Source organism: Pseudochaenichthys georgianus, chromosome 10 (genome assembly GCF_902827115.2).
Source record: "Pseudochaenichthys georgianus chromosome 10, fPseGeo1.2, whole genome shotgun sequence".
Classification (NCBI taxonomy): Eukaryota; Metazoa; Chordata; class Actinopteri; order Perciformes; family Channichthyidae; genus Pseudochaenichthys; species Pseudochaenichthys georgianus.
In genome coordinates this window covers 8,535,009-8,548,842 of record NC_047512.1, presented here as the reverse complement: position 1 = coordinate 8,548,842, position 13,834 = coordinate 8,535,009, and the positions used below count along the sequence as shown (strand labels likewise).

The window sequence follows — 13,834 nt, the reverse complement described above, 5'->3', positions numbered from 1 at the left end:
AAGACACAACTATGTCAGGACACTTGTAAGAATTAACTGTACCAATAAACCAAGAAGACAATAACCTGCTGTGTTCTGCTTTTGCCTCGAGGGACATTTAGTAAAGTACAGGACGTTTATTTCCTTGTTCTGTGTATATAAGTAGTTCATATATGCAGCAGGTCGATTGCATGTTTGTTCGGAGACACTTGTGGGTGTGTCGTTGTCACTGTAAGCAGATCAAGAACCTTCACTGACAAACCAGACAATTACACAAAAACCCATTCAATTATTTTTTAATTACCAAATAAAATAAATGTTTCAGATGCACTGCTCTCCTTCTGCTCACAAGCACACTCATTAATTTGCTTTGTGATGCTTTATTGCTTTCTCTCATTATCTAATTTTGGATAGTAGTAGATTAAATGATGTTTTAGGGTTGTTCCAAATGAACGTTTTACACCTGAATCTTCCATAAAGATATTTGATTGGAGCTCAATATGTGGCGTCATACAGCATCCTTAAAATAGAAACCCAAGTTATTTGAATAAAGGGATTCATGAGATTGAATAACTTAATGTAGTTGTTTTGTTAAATCTTCTTATTTAATGAATATAACTTACAACAAGTAGTGCGCAAGGCAAGCAGTAGAGCAAGCTTCTTTTTTTTTTATGTAATGCTGAGAAAGGCGTCTGGAGTTCTTGGAAATGTTTCGATCACGTGGAAAACTATCCGACCAACAACTTGGTATTTTACAATAATAACATAAGTGTAGCTTAATCCTAATCTGCATAGTCAGAGATACCGGGTTTCAACAGAATGAAATGAGATGCAAAAAGAAAGCGCAGCATTCGGATGTTGATTTAGGACTCGAGTGTGCACGTAATGCATGACGCTCTGAGGCTTTAAGACATTCAGTAAAGCCCTAATTAATGTCCCCGTTGCAACACTTTGTCAAGGACCACGTTAGTGCCAACGTGCAGCCGACTGCAGAGCAGTGAAGGTGAAGGAGCGTCAGCTGACGCAGCTTTGGCCCATGTGTTGGTCTGAGTGAGGTATTAGACTACGTCCACAGTAAGCTGTCTAAATCTGAAAACACTGCTTACGTGTGGAAATGATGTGCTGCCACTTCAGTGTTTTCATATTTACTTTTTAGAGAGGAGTCAGACGAGAACATCCTAGAATGTGCTTTCGTAACAATACCACTAAAAATGCAAATGCAGCTATAAGCTTGGATTTGTGTGTGTGTGTGTGTGTTCACTGGTCTAAGGGGCCTGAGGGAATCCTGTTGAAACTGGAGTCTATTATGCGACCACAGCTTAATCTGTATTCCTTTTGTTTAATCAGCTCCCACACCACCGATGAGCTTCTAATGAGGTGTTGACTCTTCCCCCACACACACACACACACACACACACACACACACACACACACACACACACACACACACACACACACACACACACACACACACACACACACACACACACACACACACACACACACACACACACACACACACACACACACACACACACACACACACACACACACACACACACACACACACACACACACACACACACACACACACACACACACACACACACACACACACACACACACACACACACACACACACACACACACACACAGCGATCAGGAGGCATAGAAGGGACAATGCGTCCTCTGCGGTCCCTTGAGAGGCTGATAACGTTAATTAACCGTCTTAACTCTCACCATGGGTGTTCGAGAGACGTCAACATGTGACAGAAGTCAAACCGTGTGTGTGCTCTGTGCTTACTACAGTTTAAAAAAAACATCCTAACACACTCTGAAGCTGTCAGGAATCTGTCAATACAGCTTTCCGATAACATGGACCCTTCACAGCAGCGAGCTCAAAGGAGGAAGCGTTGAACCCCCACTGACTAGCTGGTAGCATCGGAGGAAATGAGATTTTATAGCTTCCATTTTTCTTCTAGATTCAATCAGTAGACACTGACTTATTGAATCAAGCTGAGAATAGACTGGAGATCCCTACCACGTTAAAGTCGAGTGGTTGGTTGTGAAAATGATACACACCTTGATAGAGGCATCGAATGACTGCTTCTGTGCTTTATGGACATTTGTTTTCATTAGTCACCCCGCTCGCTCTGCTGTGAGGACCCGGACGCCTCGGCTCATCAATAACTCTGAGTAACGGCCCGGGCTAAAGTGTGCTTTGATCACACAGATATGAAATATAGTTTCATAGGCCGCACCCTGCTGTTTTTCATGTGTGTCATACGCTGGTAGAGATGTAAGCGATTGGCCGTATATCATCCATTTTTCTTTAAACACAGATACACACAGTTACAGGTGTGTGGTACTTACTAGTATAGCACTTCATTGGCCTCATGTCTCTCATAGCGCACCGACTCACACATTATCCTGCAGGGACAGAGAAGAAGGAGGGGTGGTCAGAAAACAATAGGAGGGGAAATTAAATATGGTTGGTTGGTTTGCAAAGTCACAACAAATACATAATTGAGATGAATAGACCCAGACATGACTTCAACAAGTAATAAATGCCATCGTTGAGAATTGCACTCACATGAGTTGGACTCAGGTCAGACAAAAAATACTTGCACTTGACTTTAAAGAGTTTGTTATTAGTATGTATGCCTCCACTATGACATGTTCACATGCTTTAATGTTCAAACATTTGTCTCATACTGCCTGTGCTGCAGCACCCCAGTCTGCTCTGATTGGTGAGCTGGCCGGCTCTATTGTGATTGGTCCACCGCTTAGAGATGTCCCGCTAAAGTTGGAGTGTTACCCGATAGAAGCGTGAGTTTTACAGTGATGTCACTATGTTACAGAAGCAAACAATTAAGGTGTATTTTATGCAAATATGTAGGGATGTCCCGATCACCTTTTTTTGCTCCCGACCCAATTCCGATCATTTGATTTTGACAATCTGCCGATACCGATTTTTCCCGATCCGATCTTTATGCAATGCATTAAGAGAAAAAAAAGGGAACAGATAACGGCTGGTCATCCAACGCGATGAATTCAGCTATCTTGGCTGTTATTGTTTGGCCTTTTCACTGTTCTGGGGCAGTTTCTCTTTCCTTTTAAAAGTCTCTGAAAGTGTCAGTTGTTTCAGTGCCGTTACCTGAGTGGCCGCTGTGTACTCGTCGTGTTGTTGTTGGTGTTTGTTTCTCAGGTAGCGTATTAGATTGGTCGTGTTGAACATAGCTCTGTTCTTTCCACCACGCGGAACCTCTGCCTTGCAAACATTGCATCTGGCTGTTACACTGCCTTCGCTTTCAATTTTCTAATACTTCCAAACTCCTGACATTTTCTCTGTCCCGACTCCCGAGTCACCAGCTGAACGTAGCCTCTCGTTAGCTTACTGCTACTATTAGACACTGCGCCCACTCTGTTGCCAGATTTCAGAGAAATAAGCAACCAGGTCTGAAAACAAGCCCAAAGAAAGCAACACATACATGCTGTTGTGTAATTTTAAACCAAAACGAAGTCCCCAGGATGACTTTAAGACGTGAACATGGTCATTTTTGTTTTGTAACATTAAATAAAAAAAAAATATTTTATAAAAAAAAGAAATTAAAAAAATCCCGATCCCCGATTTTTTGAAAATCACGTGATCAGCTCCGATCCCCGATCACGTGATCGGGACATCTCTACAAATATGGCATTACATTTTTCTAGATGTTTGTCATGGCAACGTTTATTTGCATTTGTGAGAATTATCTTTTAAACATGCTTTCAGTTTGGGTCAGAGAGTTATCTATTACATTTTTTTTTGCCCGTTTGATTTATTGTGTTTGTTTGTACTGGTGCTGTTGGCTATAATTTGTCTTTTTTTTAAATCAATCATTTTAATTGTTTTTGATGCAGCAGTGATTAAAGGTGAAGAGAGTTACTCATCCACTGACAGATTTTGAAGGTATGTTTTTGGATTTGAACAATTAGCTTACTAGACTTGTTTATGCATCTGCTCCCAGAACAAGTAAACAAGTGCCATTTATCCCGACATACTTTGTGATAAGCTTTCTCTTCCTTAATTAGGCAAAAACTCTCTTTGTGCTTATGCTCTCATTTGTGAAATGCTTTGTTTTCCTTCGGAACAGGATGGATCGAAAGTAATCATAATTTAAAAGTAATATCATTATGCAAACAAGGATTTAACTATGTTTTATGACTCTATTAGTTTAGGGTAAATCATTGTTAACATGTTTCTAATGACAGATGTCTGATGTTCAAAGCCATTTCTCCTCCCTACATACAAAGTAATCCTCATCAGGCTATCCCAAAACGCCCCCAGTGAAACAAGTCAACTTTACGGTACGTCCACACAGCAGCTTTTCAAAAATCTTGAAAATCTTGGAGTGTCTGAAAGCTTGGGGATTTTTTGCGAGCAACGCGACCAACAACCAATCACATGAATCTCCCGCCCCCGACATACAAAGCAAAAAACCCCGGGGATTTTATGCGAGCAATATATATATATATATAAACTCCCCAAACAGGCGAAAACCTACCAGTTTCCCCCACTGTCTCTGCCACCTCCCTCCATGCCTGGTTCCTCTGGTTTGTATCCCGTTAATAGTTCTCGTCGTAAAGAACCGGGTGATTTGCTCCCGTAATTTCTCGTTTGGAATATGAGGAAATGAACTGCGGTCTGGTTCTCCCTGCTTACACGCGGTTTGATTGGCTAGCGCTTGTACTGTCAGATTTGCATAAACGTGTTTGAGTGGCTGGCGCTTCCAGCTCAGCTTCAAAAGTTGAACGTTGCTCAACTTTTGAATCCTGGAAATCCTGGAAATCTTCGCTTCGCTCCCCCACAATGCAGTTCGCCGAAAAGCGAGGCAAAGTGACGTCATCCCCATTCAAAGTCAATGGGCAGAGAAGCGTTGGAAGCGGTGGAAGATTCGTCTAAAGCTGCTGTGTGGATGTACCGTTACAGACAGGCATACAGTAAACAGTAGCTGATTAAAAACACGGAAGGCTTTAAAAAACAGCTGGGGGGTGGCCGTCATGTTTCAGCCCCCACCAGTGCACGACGACGACAGAAAAAAAAAAACAATCCCAGCACTAAAAAACAAGTCGCTGAAAAAAGGACTGCAGCGGACAAAACAAGACATTCCTCCCAGACAAAATGTGGAAGAAAAAAGAACTCTAACATAATCCCATAGTTAGTGGGATCATAGCTGGCTGGGAATTGTATTGTTTTTTTTGTTTGGACAAGCAGAGTTGGCGGGAGTGGAAGATTGGTGTGTGGGACCATGGGGACATTCCTCAGGACCCAGAGGGGGGGGTGAGGGGTTACTGTAGGGTGGGAGGCCTGCGAGGGGTCACACAGAGGAATGTTCCAGCTCGCGGGTCATGTACCGCTACATTGTTCCGTCGCCAGTATAATCCACATGTATGCACACAAGGCATGCTGGGAACAGACTTCTGACATGCAGTGTTTGGAAAGTCTGCGCCAGACAGAAAAGACCAGAAGGCCGGTGTGGTGACCGGAGAGCAGGGCGGTGTGTTTGGAGGCTAGAGCGGTGTTCACATCAGGGTAGTTTGAGTCAAATGTGAGGTTTTTATGTAAAGACACAAAAGTCCATTTAGTCTTAATCCAAAAAATCAGTTTCGATAGAGATAGAATCTCAATATGGACCTCAACTTGCCTTTTACTGTCAGAAAGAAAGTCCTGATTGAGATGAACTTCTAACAGAAAGTTAAAAAAAAGCAAGAGCTATAACTAGAGCTGAAACGAAATCAAAGATTCAAAGGCTTGATTGTCAAATGCACAATAGCGGCAGAATAGTTATTATATAATATAATAATAATCGTCATCGATCTTATTCGCTGCTTTTGGTGTATTTTGTGGCAGAAGTACAGCGCCACTTACAGGCCCGGCATATGTACTACTGCGTCTCCAGCGTTTGAGCATTTTCGTGTGGACGGATACGTTTCTTGAGCCGTTTCTGTGTGGACGCACGGAAGACTTTTTTGAAAAAGACTAAGGTTTGTTTTCGTCTCCGTGTGGACGGGGCCATAGAGGGAAGACAATCACTGTGTTTTCCCACCTCAACAGCTCCTTTTGGTGTTAAATTGGTGTTAAATGTATTTAGTTTTACATATCATGGTAATGTGACACACCTACATAAACCGCAGACCTTGTCACTTTGTTATCCAGAAAATATATGGGCCTTACAAGCACAAACATAGCGGACTTTAACATTAATCATGCTTAAAGCGCACCTATCATGCTATTTTTAGGGAATAGCATAGGTCTCAGATATATTAAAATATATAAAAAACATGTCTATGAAGTGTTTTGCTCAAAATACCAAACAGATCACCCAATCGAGCCATTCCTCATATCCCTCTATTTCACTTCCTGTTTCAAAAGTGCTGATTTTGGGTATAAAGCTTTAAAAAATGAAAAATTGATAAAAAAATACCGTCTAAACTAAATACTGCGGTGATGAAACGCCATATCATGGATTGTCAAGGATTATTTCTGAAACAGTCTGGAGCTCAAAGGCTTTCTCTCTTGCCGGTTATACCACAAGGTGAGGTCCTTTTTATTTCCTGCTTCTTCACACACATGCTCTCCAGTACAGGTTAGCTCTGAGTGTTAGCGATGCTAATGTAAACACCGACCATATTACGACCAAAACAGTCGGGCATTGTTTCTGATAGCAACTTTCTGATAGTGCCGTGGGTCCACATTTCCGATATTACGTCATATCGGACGCAAATCTGCATCAGCTCCGTTGTACCCCCGTTTTTAGCGATTTGGGTACGGAGGAAAAGAGAGAGGGTTTTATTTTGTGACGCTGCGTGAGTTCCCCGACACACCTAAAAAATACATTAAAAAGTACATTTTGCATGAGAGGTCCCCTTTAAAATATGTTTTTAGCGATCAGGAAGATATACTTTTATGTGCTCTAGTCACAGTAACAGCTGGTTTTTTATATTGTATGTCTTTTTAGCAGCATAATTGCTTTTTAGAGAGTGAAATTATTCCAGCCAACGAGTGGCTGCTGGATTAGAAAAGCAGACGACGTTCAGCAGCTCTTGGCTGGCGGCTCCCTGTTAATGCTGCACCCCTGACTACAACCGTTATGGAGCAGACACTGAGGAGTTGTCAGTGACTTCATTTGCATTTGAATTGAATGTGATTGGAATATCAAGCTCTCAATTATGGTTATTAGGTTCCGGTAATGTGTGCAGACACTAACCTCAGCTGGTGCTCCCGCAGGTTGGACAAGGCCTCCATCCCGTGGAGATACGAGTAGACGATCTCCAGGTCCTGAGGAACAGAGGAGAGCTGTTGTTAGACACAGAGGCTTAGAGATAAAGCTTTAAAGCCTCTACAATCAATACTTATATCCGCATTGTATGAAACGACAATGACTTTGTGTGAAACTGCTTCGATAAAACGTCTGAACAATACCAGCTCAGCAACAAAGACAGGGCTAGCAAATACCTGATGAGCATATTGGAAAATGTACCTGCTGAAAAGCAAGATATCTGAATGTAAATAGGCCACTGTTACTGCCACCATGTCCGTGTTAGAAGGTGATCATTATATCAATGTTATGTTTTCATCTGGTTGGAAGGAAAACCACGTAGACAAAAGATCAGATTAAGACTTCACTTTTTTGCTGCAACACTGCACTACACTGCACTTGATATGTCGTAGCTGCTACATTGTACTGCCTTGTGGTAAATGCTTGTATGCTGCTCATGCTCTTTCTGCATATCATGTATTTCTGTTTGCCATGTATATAAATGTTATGTTCATAAATGTTGTATGTGACGGGACTACGGATGGAAATTAGCTCAAAGCTCAAATCCGGCTCATTTACATTTCAAAGCATTATTTTGTTTAAAATGTTCATTAATGTGCATTGTCCCGGTTCAAATAAACAATTAAATGAAATGGAAATTATTATGTGGTTGCACTGGTTCTTAAAACGCTATTCATTGTGCAGTGGATACACTGGCCACTCACAGGACAGAAACCCGTTCACAGACAGTGACATTGATTTGTGCGACGGAGCATTGGATTAAAAAGCAATAAAGCACCTCACAGAAAAAATAAAGGAAGTACACTGCACAACTAACCCCCCCCTTTCAATTACTCCATCAAATGACCCAGTGAGCGACTCTCAGATTGTGTAGCGTGAATCCAAGTCAGAGGTGAAACAAAGTGGCCCTCTCTGAGAGCTGGCAGCCAGTACAGCTACTTCACTGTGTGTGTGCACACTGGGGCACTGACACTCTGAGTGTGTGTGTGTGTGTGTGTGTGTGTGTGTGTGTGTGTGTGTGTGTGTGTGTGTGTGTTGTGTGTGTGTGTGTGTGTGTGTGTGTGTGTGTGTGTGTGTGTGTGTGTGTGTGTGTGTGTGTGTGTGTGTGTGTGTGTGTGTGTGTGTGTGTTGTGTGTGTGTGTGTGTGTGTGTGTGTGTGTGTGTGTGTGTGTGTGTGTGTGTGTGTGTGTGTGTGTGTGTGTGTGTGTGTGTGTGTGTGTGTGTGTGTACTGGGATGTATTTGGAGGTAGATGTGGCGAGAGCACAGCGGACGGGTAACAGAGACTCTGTGTTAAAATCCCCGCCAGAGACACACACATAAAACCACACAAAATGCCCACCCTGTGTCTGGGTTATGTTTCTAATGGAAGCAAACACAAACTAATTGAAAATTGTATTCAACTGTTGACCACAAAAGCTGAATAACGCTTTGTGTCTGCTGGTTTGGTGTCATATTAAATAATAAGAGAATAATACAATCACACCAGCGCTAAAAGCCTCACTATTGTTAGTTTAGGCTGATTTTAAAAAATTGAAATGAATAATTAAAGAATGTCAATAATCAACCAACATGTGAGACATTACTACTATTTAACATCCTAATGACGCTACACGACTGACTCATGGTCCCTTGACGTCAGCGCAAACTCTTCTAGTTATTTGGGTTTGGCCTTTATGGAGCGTACACGGAGAGAAAGGGTCCTCAGGGCCGCCTGGACCGTTACATCACAGCGATATTCTCACTAACCATATCCTTATGTTCAGTGTCTGTGGTCAGAAACATGAGCAGAGGAAATGTTCAGACTCATACTGCCACCTGCTGGGAGACCAGGAACTGCAGCCTGGGTTTACTGGGTTCATTTTGGATAAATGGCTCAGCACAATGAACACTCATGAGACACATTCCTGCTCAACTGCAAGTGGCAATTAAAAAGGACAAATCAATTTATAAGAGGTTCAAAAGTATATGCAAATTATAGGAAAGTGAGCAATTACTCAATTATCAAGCTGGTGTTTCAGGTTTATAGTACAGTTTATTAAATGTATGCAGGGGTACAGATGAAGCATTTTGATTACACTTACTTTATAGTCAGATAATCAACTGGCGACTATGTTGGTATTTTTTACTTAGTCATATTTTAAAGCAAAAGTGAAAACAAGTAATTTAAAAAGGCATCCCATTGGGATTTTGTGTCCATTATGATGAGCTTTATCTTTAGAAAACAGCACACATACATGAAGTAAAGTATAGGTAGGGTAGGTATTACTTCAGAAATACTTGTTATATTCCATGCAGTGGCCGACCTGCCTGTCAGCCTTCCATCTCGTGCACAAACTTATCTCGTGCCCTCATTGGTCATGTGGTCAAGGAAGTCTGAAGGAAGGGGCAGATTTGTTTCGGCTGCGTACTTTCAAAATTGTAGCGCACTCGAGCTGGTTTCTCCATTCTTACCTATACCAACCTACCCTACCTAGCAGCAGGCATATAACAATGCAGACACAAGGTCACCACTAGATGGCAGTGTTGCAGCTTTTTTTCTTTTCTTTCCACAGTGACATCACTGTGAATAAAACAGCGCCACTCAAAAGCTGCCTCACAGGGAGAAAAGTATGCGAAACCATCAATTGTGGCTTCAGTCTCAAATATTTCAGATTGACTGTATGGAAAGAATGCAAAGGACCCCATCTTTTCCACTCCCGGGGCCAAGCATGTTCCCGTCTCATTTTCTTTCTTTTTCTCTTTCTGGCCTCTTTAAAGACGGAGCCAAACACAATCACCACAAAGTACACAGAGAGAGAACAAAGGACTGTTTTAGGACATGGAACGGATTTTCAAATAACAACAAAATCGTCACAATTTAACTGAAGATTCAGCTTTTCTTTACTGGAATTTTTTTATTTTTTTATTCCAAAATAAAAATGTACACTTATACTATTTTGTTTTTGTATAGTGTATGGTGGAAAGGAGCAGGGAGAAGAACTCTTATTTTACCTGCCCCTTCAAAAAACTAAATTAAATAACCATAAAAAAGTCAAATAAAAGCAATATTCTTAACAAATACTCTTATTTCAAGCCACTTAAAAAAACAACTCCTTATATGGACATCAACTCGCATCATCTCACAGCTGATTGTCATGTTTTTCCCTCTTAGTAGAGAGATCAAAAGCAGAGGGTCAATGCTTTCAACATCACTGCCTGCTCCATGTTCATTCACATCTTTCGCTGAGAGCGGTACCAACAGCTTCCCATAGAACACAAACAGGAAGTGAAGCGGGGAGCTGAAACTAGGACATGCTGATGAAGGCTGAAATTGTGCTCATTGTGTGTGTGTGCTGAATAAAGACAAAGCTTGTTCATTTTTTAAAACACTGCTCGCTTTAGAGGGGGGGGGGGGGGGGGGGGGGGGGTAGCTCAAACTCCCAGGCTAACCAGTAACACCATCTAATCCGTCCTCCATCTTTCTCCAAACTAATCCTTCCAGGAACACAGGTGGCCCCCTCTGATGGAAAAACATACCAAGATGCTGCTCTTGATAAAACCATGTGGACACTTCAAAGCTGTTTGTGCAAAACTGTGAAAGACATTCCTCGCATACCACTTACATACTGTCAACCGTTTTTGTAAGTTTCCCCGGTTATTTCGTCGATGCAACACAACATGTCATCGCTTTACACGTGTACTCGGGACACAGATGGTAGCAGTGCAATGCAGCCAAACAAGTGAAGGCATTTCCTCTCCAGTATACAAATGAAAAATCAGACCCTGTCTTCTTCTGTTCGGGGCACGAAAACACAACAGACATACTCCATTTTCCAACCATTATGTTAGGGCCCCTGGAGGGAGAGGGAGCCGTGTTGGGCCCACTGCCAGTCTGTTGAGTGGCAAAGCATTCAGTGGTAAAGAAAGGTCAAGGAAGTTATAAAGTTTTCCTGCAAGTTGTTTATTGAGGCTTTTGAGAAAACAGAAGAGCCTCTGGTTTCAGTGTAAACATATTCAGTTTCACACAGAGAAAAGGAAAGATAAGTGAGCCGAAATGATACAAAAATAAATGAATGAACATTGACACAGAGTCTCTTTAAGAATTACAATATGTTCAACACTGTGCATGGCACCAATGATGCCAATGCTTAGTATTAGCTTGGGGTAGGGGCTGCAACTAACTTATTGTTTTCATAATCAAGTAATTTGCAGATTATTTTCTTGATAAGTCCGTTAAGCGGTTAATATATGAAATGGGAAAACTTTGCAATCACAATTCCTAATAAGCTAATGCGATGTTTTCAATTAGCTGTTATCTGACCTACGTTCTTAACCTTTAAATACTTGATATATTCCCATATATGACAAAGAGAAACAGCAAATAGAAGTGTTTGAGAAGCTGGAACGTATACATCGATTCATATATAATAAAATCAGCTGCCAGATATCTTTGAGTTAACCCTTGTGTTGTGTTCGAAAGCTGTTACCGTTCATGGTGTTCGCGTGTCAATTTTGACCCATGATTGATCTCAGTCCAAAACACTCAAAAAGAATGACTATCATCCAATATAGTTTTAACTACATCATACCTTAACTTATTATGCATTCATAACCGTACAATCCTGTTTTTATTTGTATTATGGCCCCAAAACACATCACATATTTAAGTAAAACATGTGATTAAATTCACTCATATTTCCTATAGTGAAGACAGTGGATCATTACGTTATCTGTATTAGAATACAATCTCCCCCCCAAGAAGTTTTAAATTATTGTTACAGTGGATGAAGGGGGCGGGGGAGGGGTGTCTAAAGACAAAGATGAATCTTGATGGGGCCAAATTTGACCCTGACTCCCCCACAACAATTCTGCTGGGTCTCCCCAGACTCGAACACCAAATTATACACTTTTTTTTAGCCAAGTTCTTCAGACTTGGCTAAAATGCTCAAAATCTGTTTTGTAGTGTTTATATAGCTGTTGTGGAGGATATCATGAAGCCTTGTTCCGATAAAAAAAACTAGAGCGTACTTATTATATCATTTGAACTTGAAACGGGTCACGGGAGACCCAAACACAACATAAGGGTTAAGCAATGCATGGATTATTCAGCTGATTGCTGCAGCTCTAAATTGAAATCAAATAAAGAATAACTGAATTACATCTGATGTATCCTTTCTGACATGTGACATTATCTGCAAATCGGTGATTCAGACACCTAAATGCCTTGTGTGTACCACTAAGATGGGGCTGCAATTGTCATTATTTCCTTTTTCATCAAATATTTTGTCTATAAAATGTATGAATGGTGACGTCTTTAAATGTCTCGTTTAGTCCGACCAACAGCAACAAAAATGTATATATATTCGGCTTATAAGTCTATGTAAAATGGCTGCAAATGCTTCCATCATGCACCCTAAACTATGGTAAAGAAGAGCCTCTGCTTTGCTTATCTCCTATCACCCCAGTGTCTCTATTGCAGATAGGAAGCTTTTCCTTTCACTGAGCCACAAATGGTCAATCCATGTATTCATCTGTCTCTGGCTGAGTGCAGATAGCAGACCTCTGCTAGCATCCATCAGCCGCTGCAGACAAACATCAAAGAAAGGGGGCTGCAACCTTTCACAAACAATGGCACACTGTGGGAGAATACACAAAGGAGTCTCAGGTGGGGAGGGGAGGAAGGACATTTCTGGTGACCTAAGGATCCTCTGTATCCCATTGATGATCATATACCAATTATTTCAACACGTCCCTATATCTAGTTTGATTCAACAATAAATTCCACATGTCATCATGTGCCGTCGTAAACAGAAACAGTGGATAGCATCATTATGTGGAGCAGTATCTCAACATGTTAATGTGTGTCAAGGGACTGTTGTTTTTATACCCGTATTTTTATACCCGTATTGGAATGACCGATTAAGTGTTATAACGCCATAAAAGCAGACACGATGGCTGCTGCTCTCAGACAGTCCCCCGGTGGAATAAATCAATGATGGTGTCTCCTTTGTCGACAACACGCACATCTCCAGGCGTCTGCATTTGTGCAAGCAAGCCCTCGCTTATTCGACTACTGTCAAGGAAATCAGGGGCGGCGGGTGCTGTAGGCTAGGGAAAGCCTTCCCAAATATTTGTGTAACTGCATCCTGGTAAAATAAAAATATAATGTATAATGTTTGTGTCTTTGACATTAGCGCTACTATGCAGCCACCTGTGTCCTGTACTATGAAGCCAGTTCAACAGACCCTGGATATGTTTGAGTTATCTTCACCCTAACAAACGAGATCTCGCTAAGCGGTCCTACGGCGCTGGTTATCAACTCTGTAAATCAAGCCAGGGTTTATCTCTCCAGCTGAGAGCGCGTTCACGTGAAAGGGGCGGGGTTAGCTACCTTTGACCAATCACAAACAGGGACAAGTGTACTGACAGTGCAGCGTCATACTTCATTAATGAAAAGTAAACTAATATTATACAAATATGAACTTTAAACATCCATGACTTAAACATATAATCCAGGATACAAGCCACAGAGTTGCACGTGCAAGGAGAATAC

The 13,834-nt window shown here is 41.5% G+C and overlaps 1 protein-coding gene across 1 annotated transcript in view; it reads right to left on the bottom strand.

Moving 5' to 3' along the window:
• rapgef2b (Rap guanine nucleotide exchange factor 2b) overlaps nucleotides 1-13,834 on the bottom strand; it is a 125,562-nt gene that overhangs the window by 85,878 nt on the left and 25,850 nt on the right. The window contains 2 exon segments of the mRNA XM_034093510.2: nucleotides 2,353-2,409; nucleotides 7,230-7,300. Of these exon segments, the coding sequence (XP_033949401.1) occupies nucleotides 2,353-2,409; nucleotides 7,230-7,300 (128 nt within the window).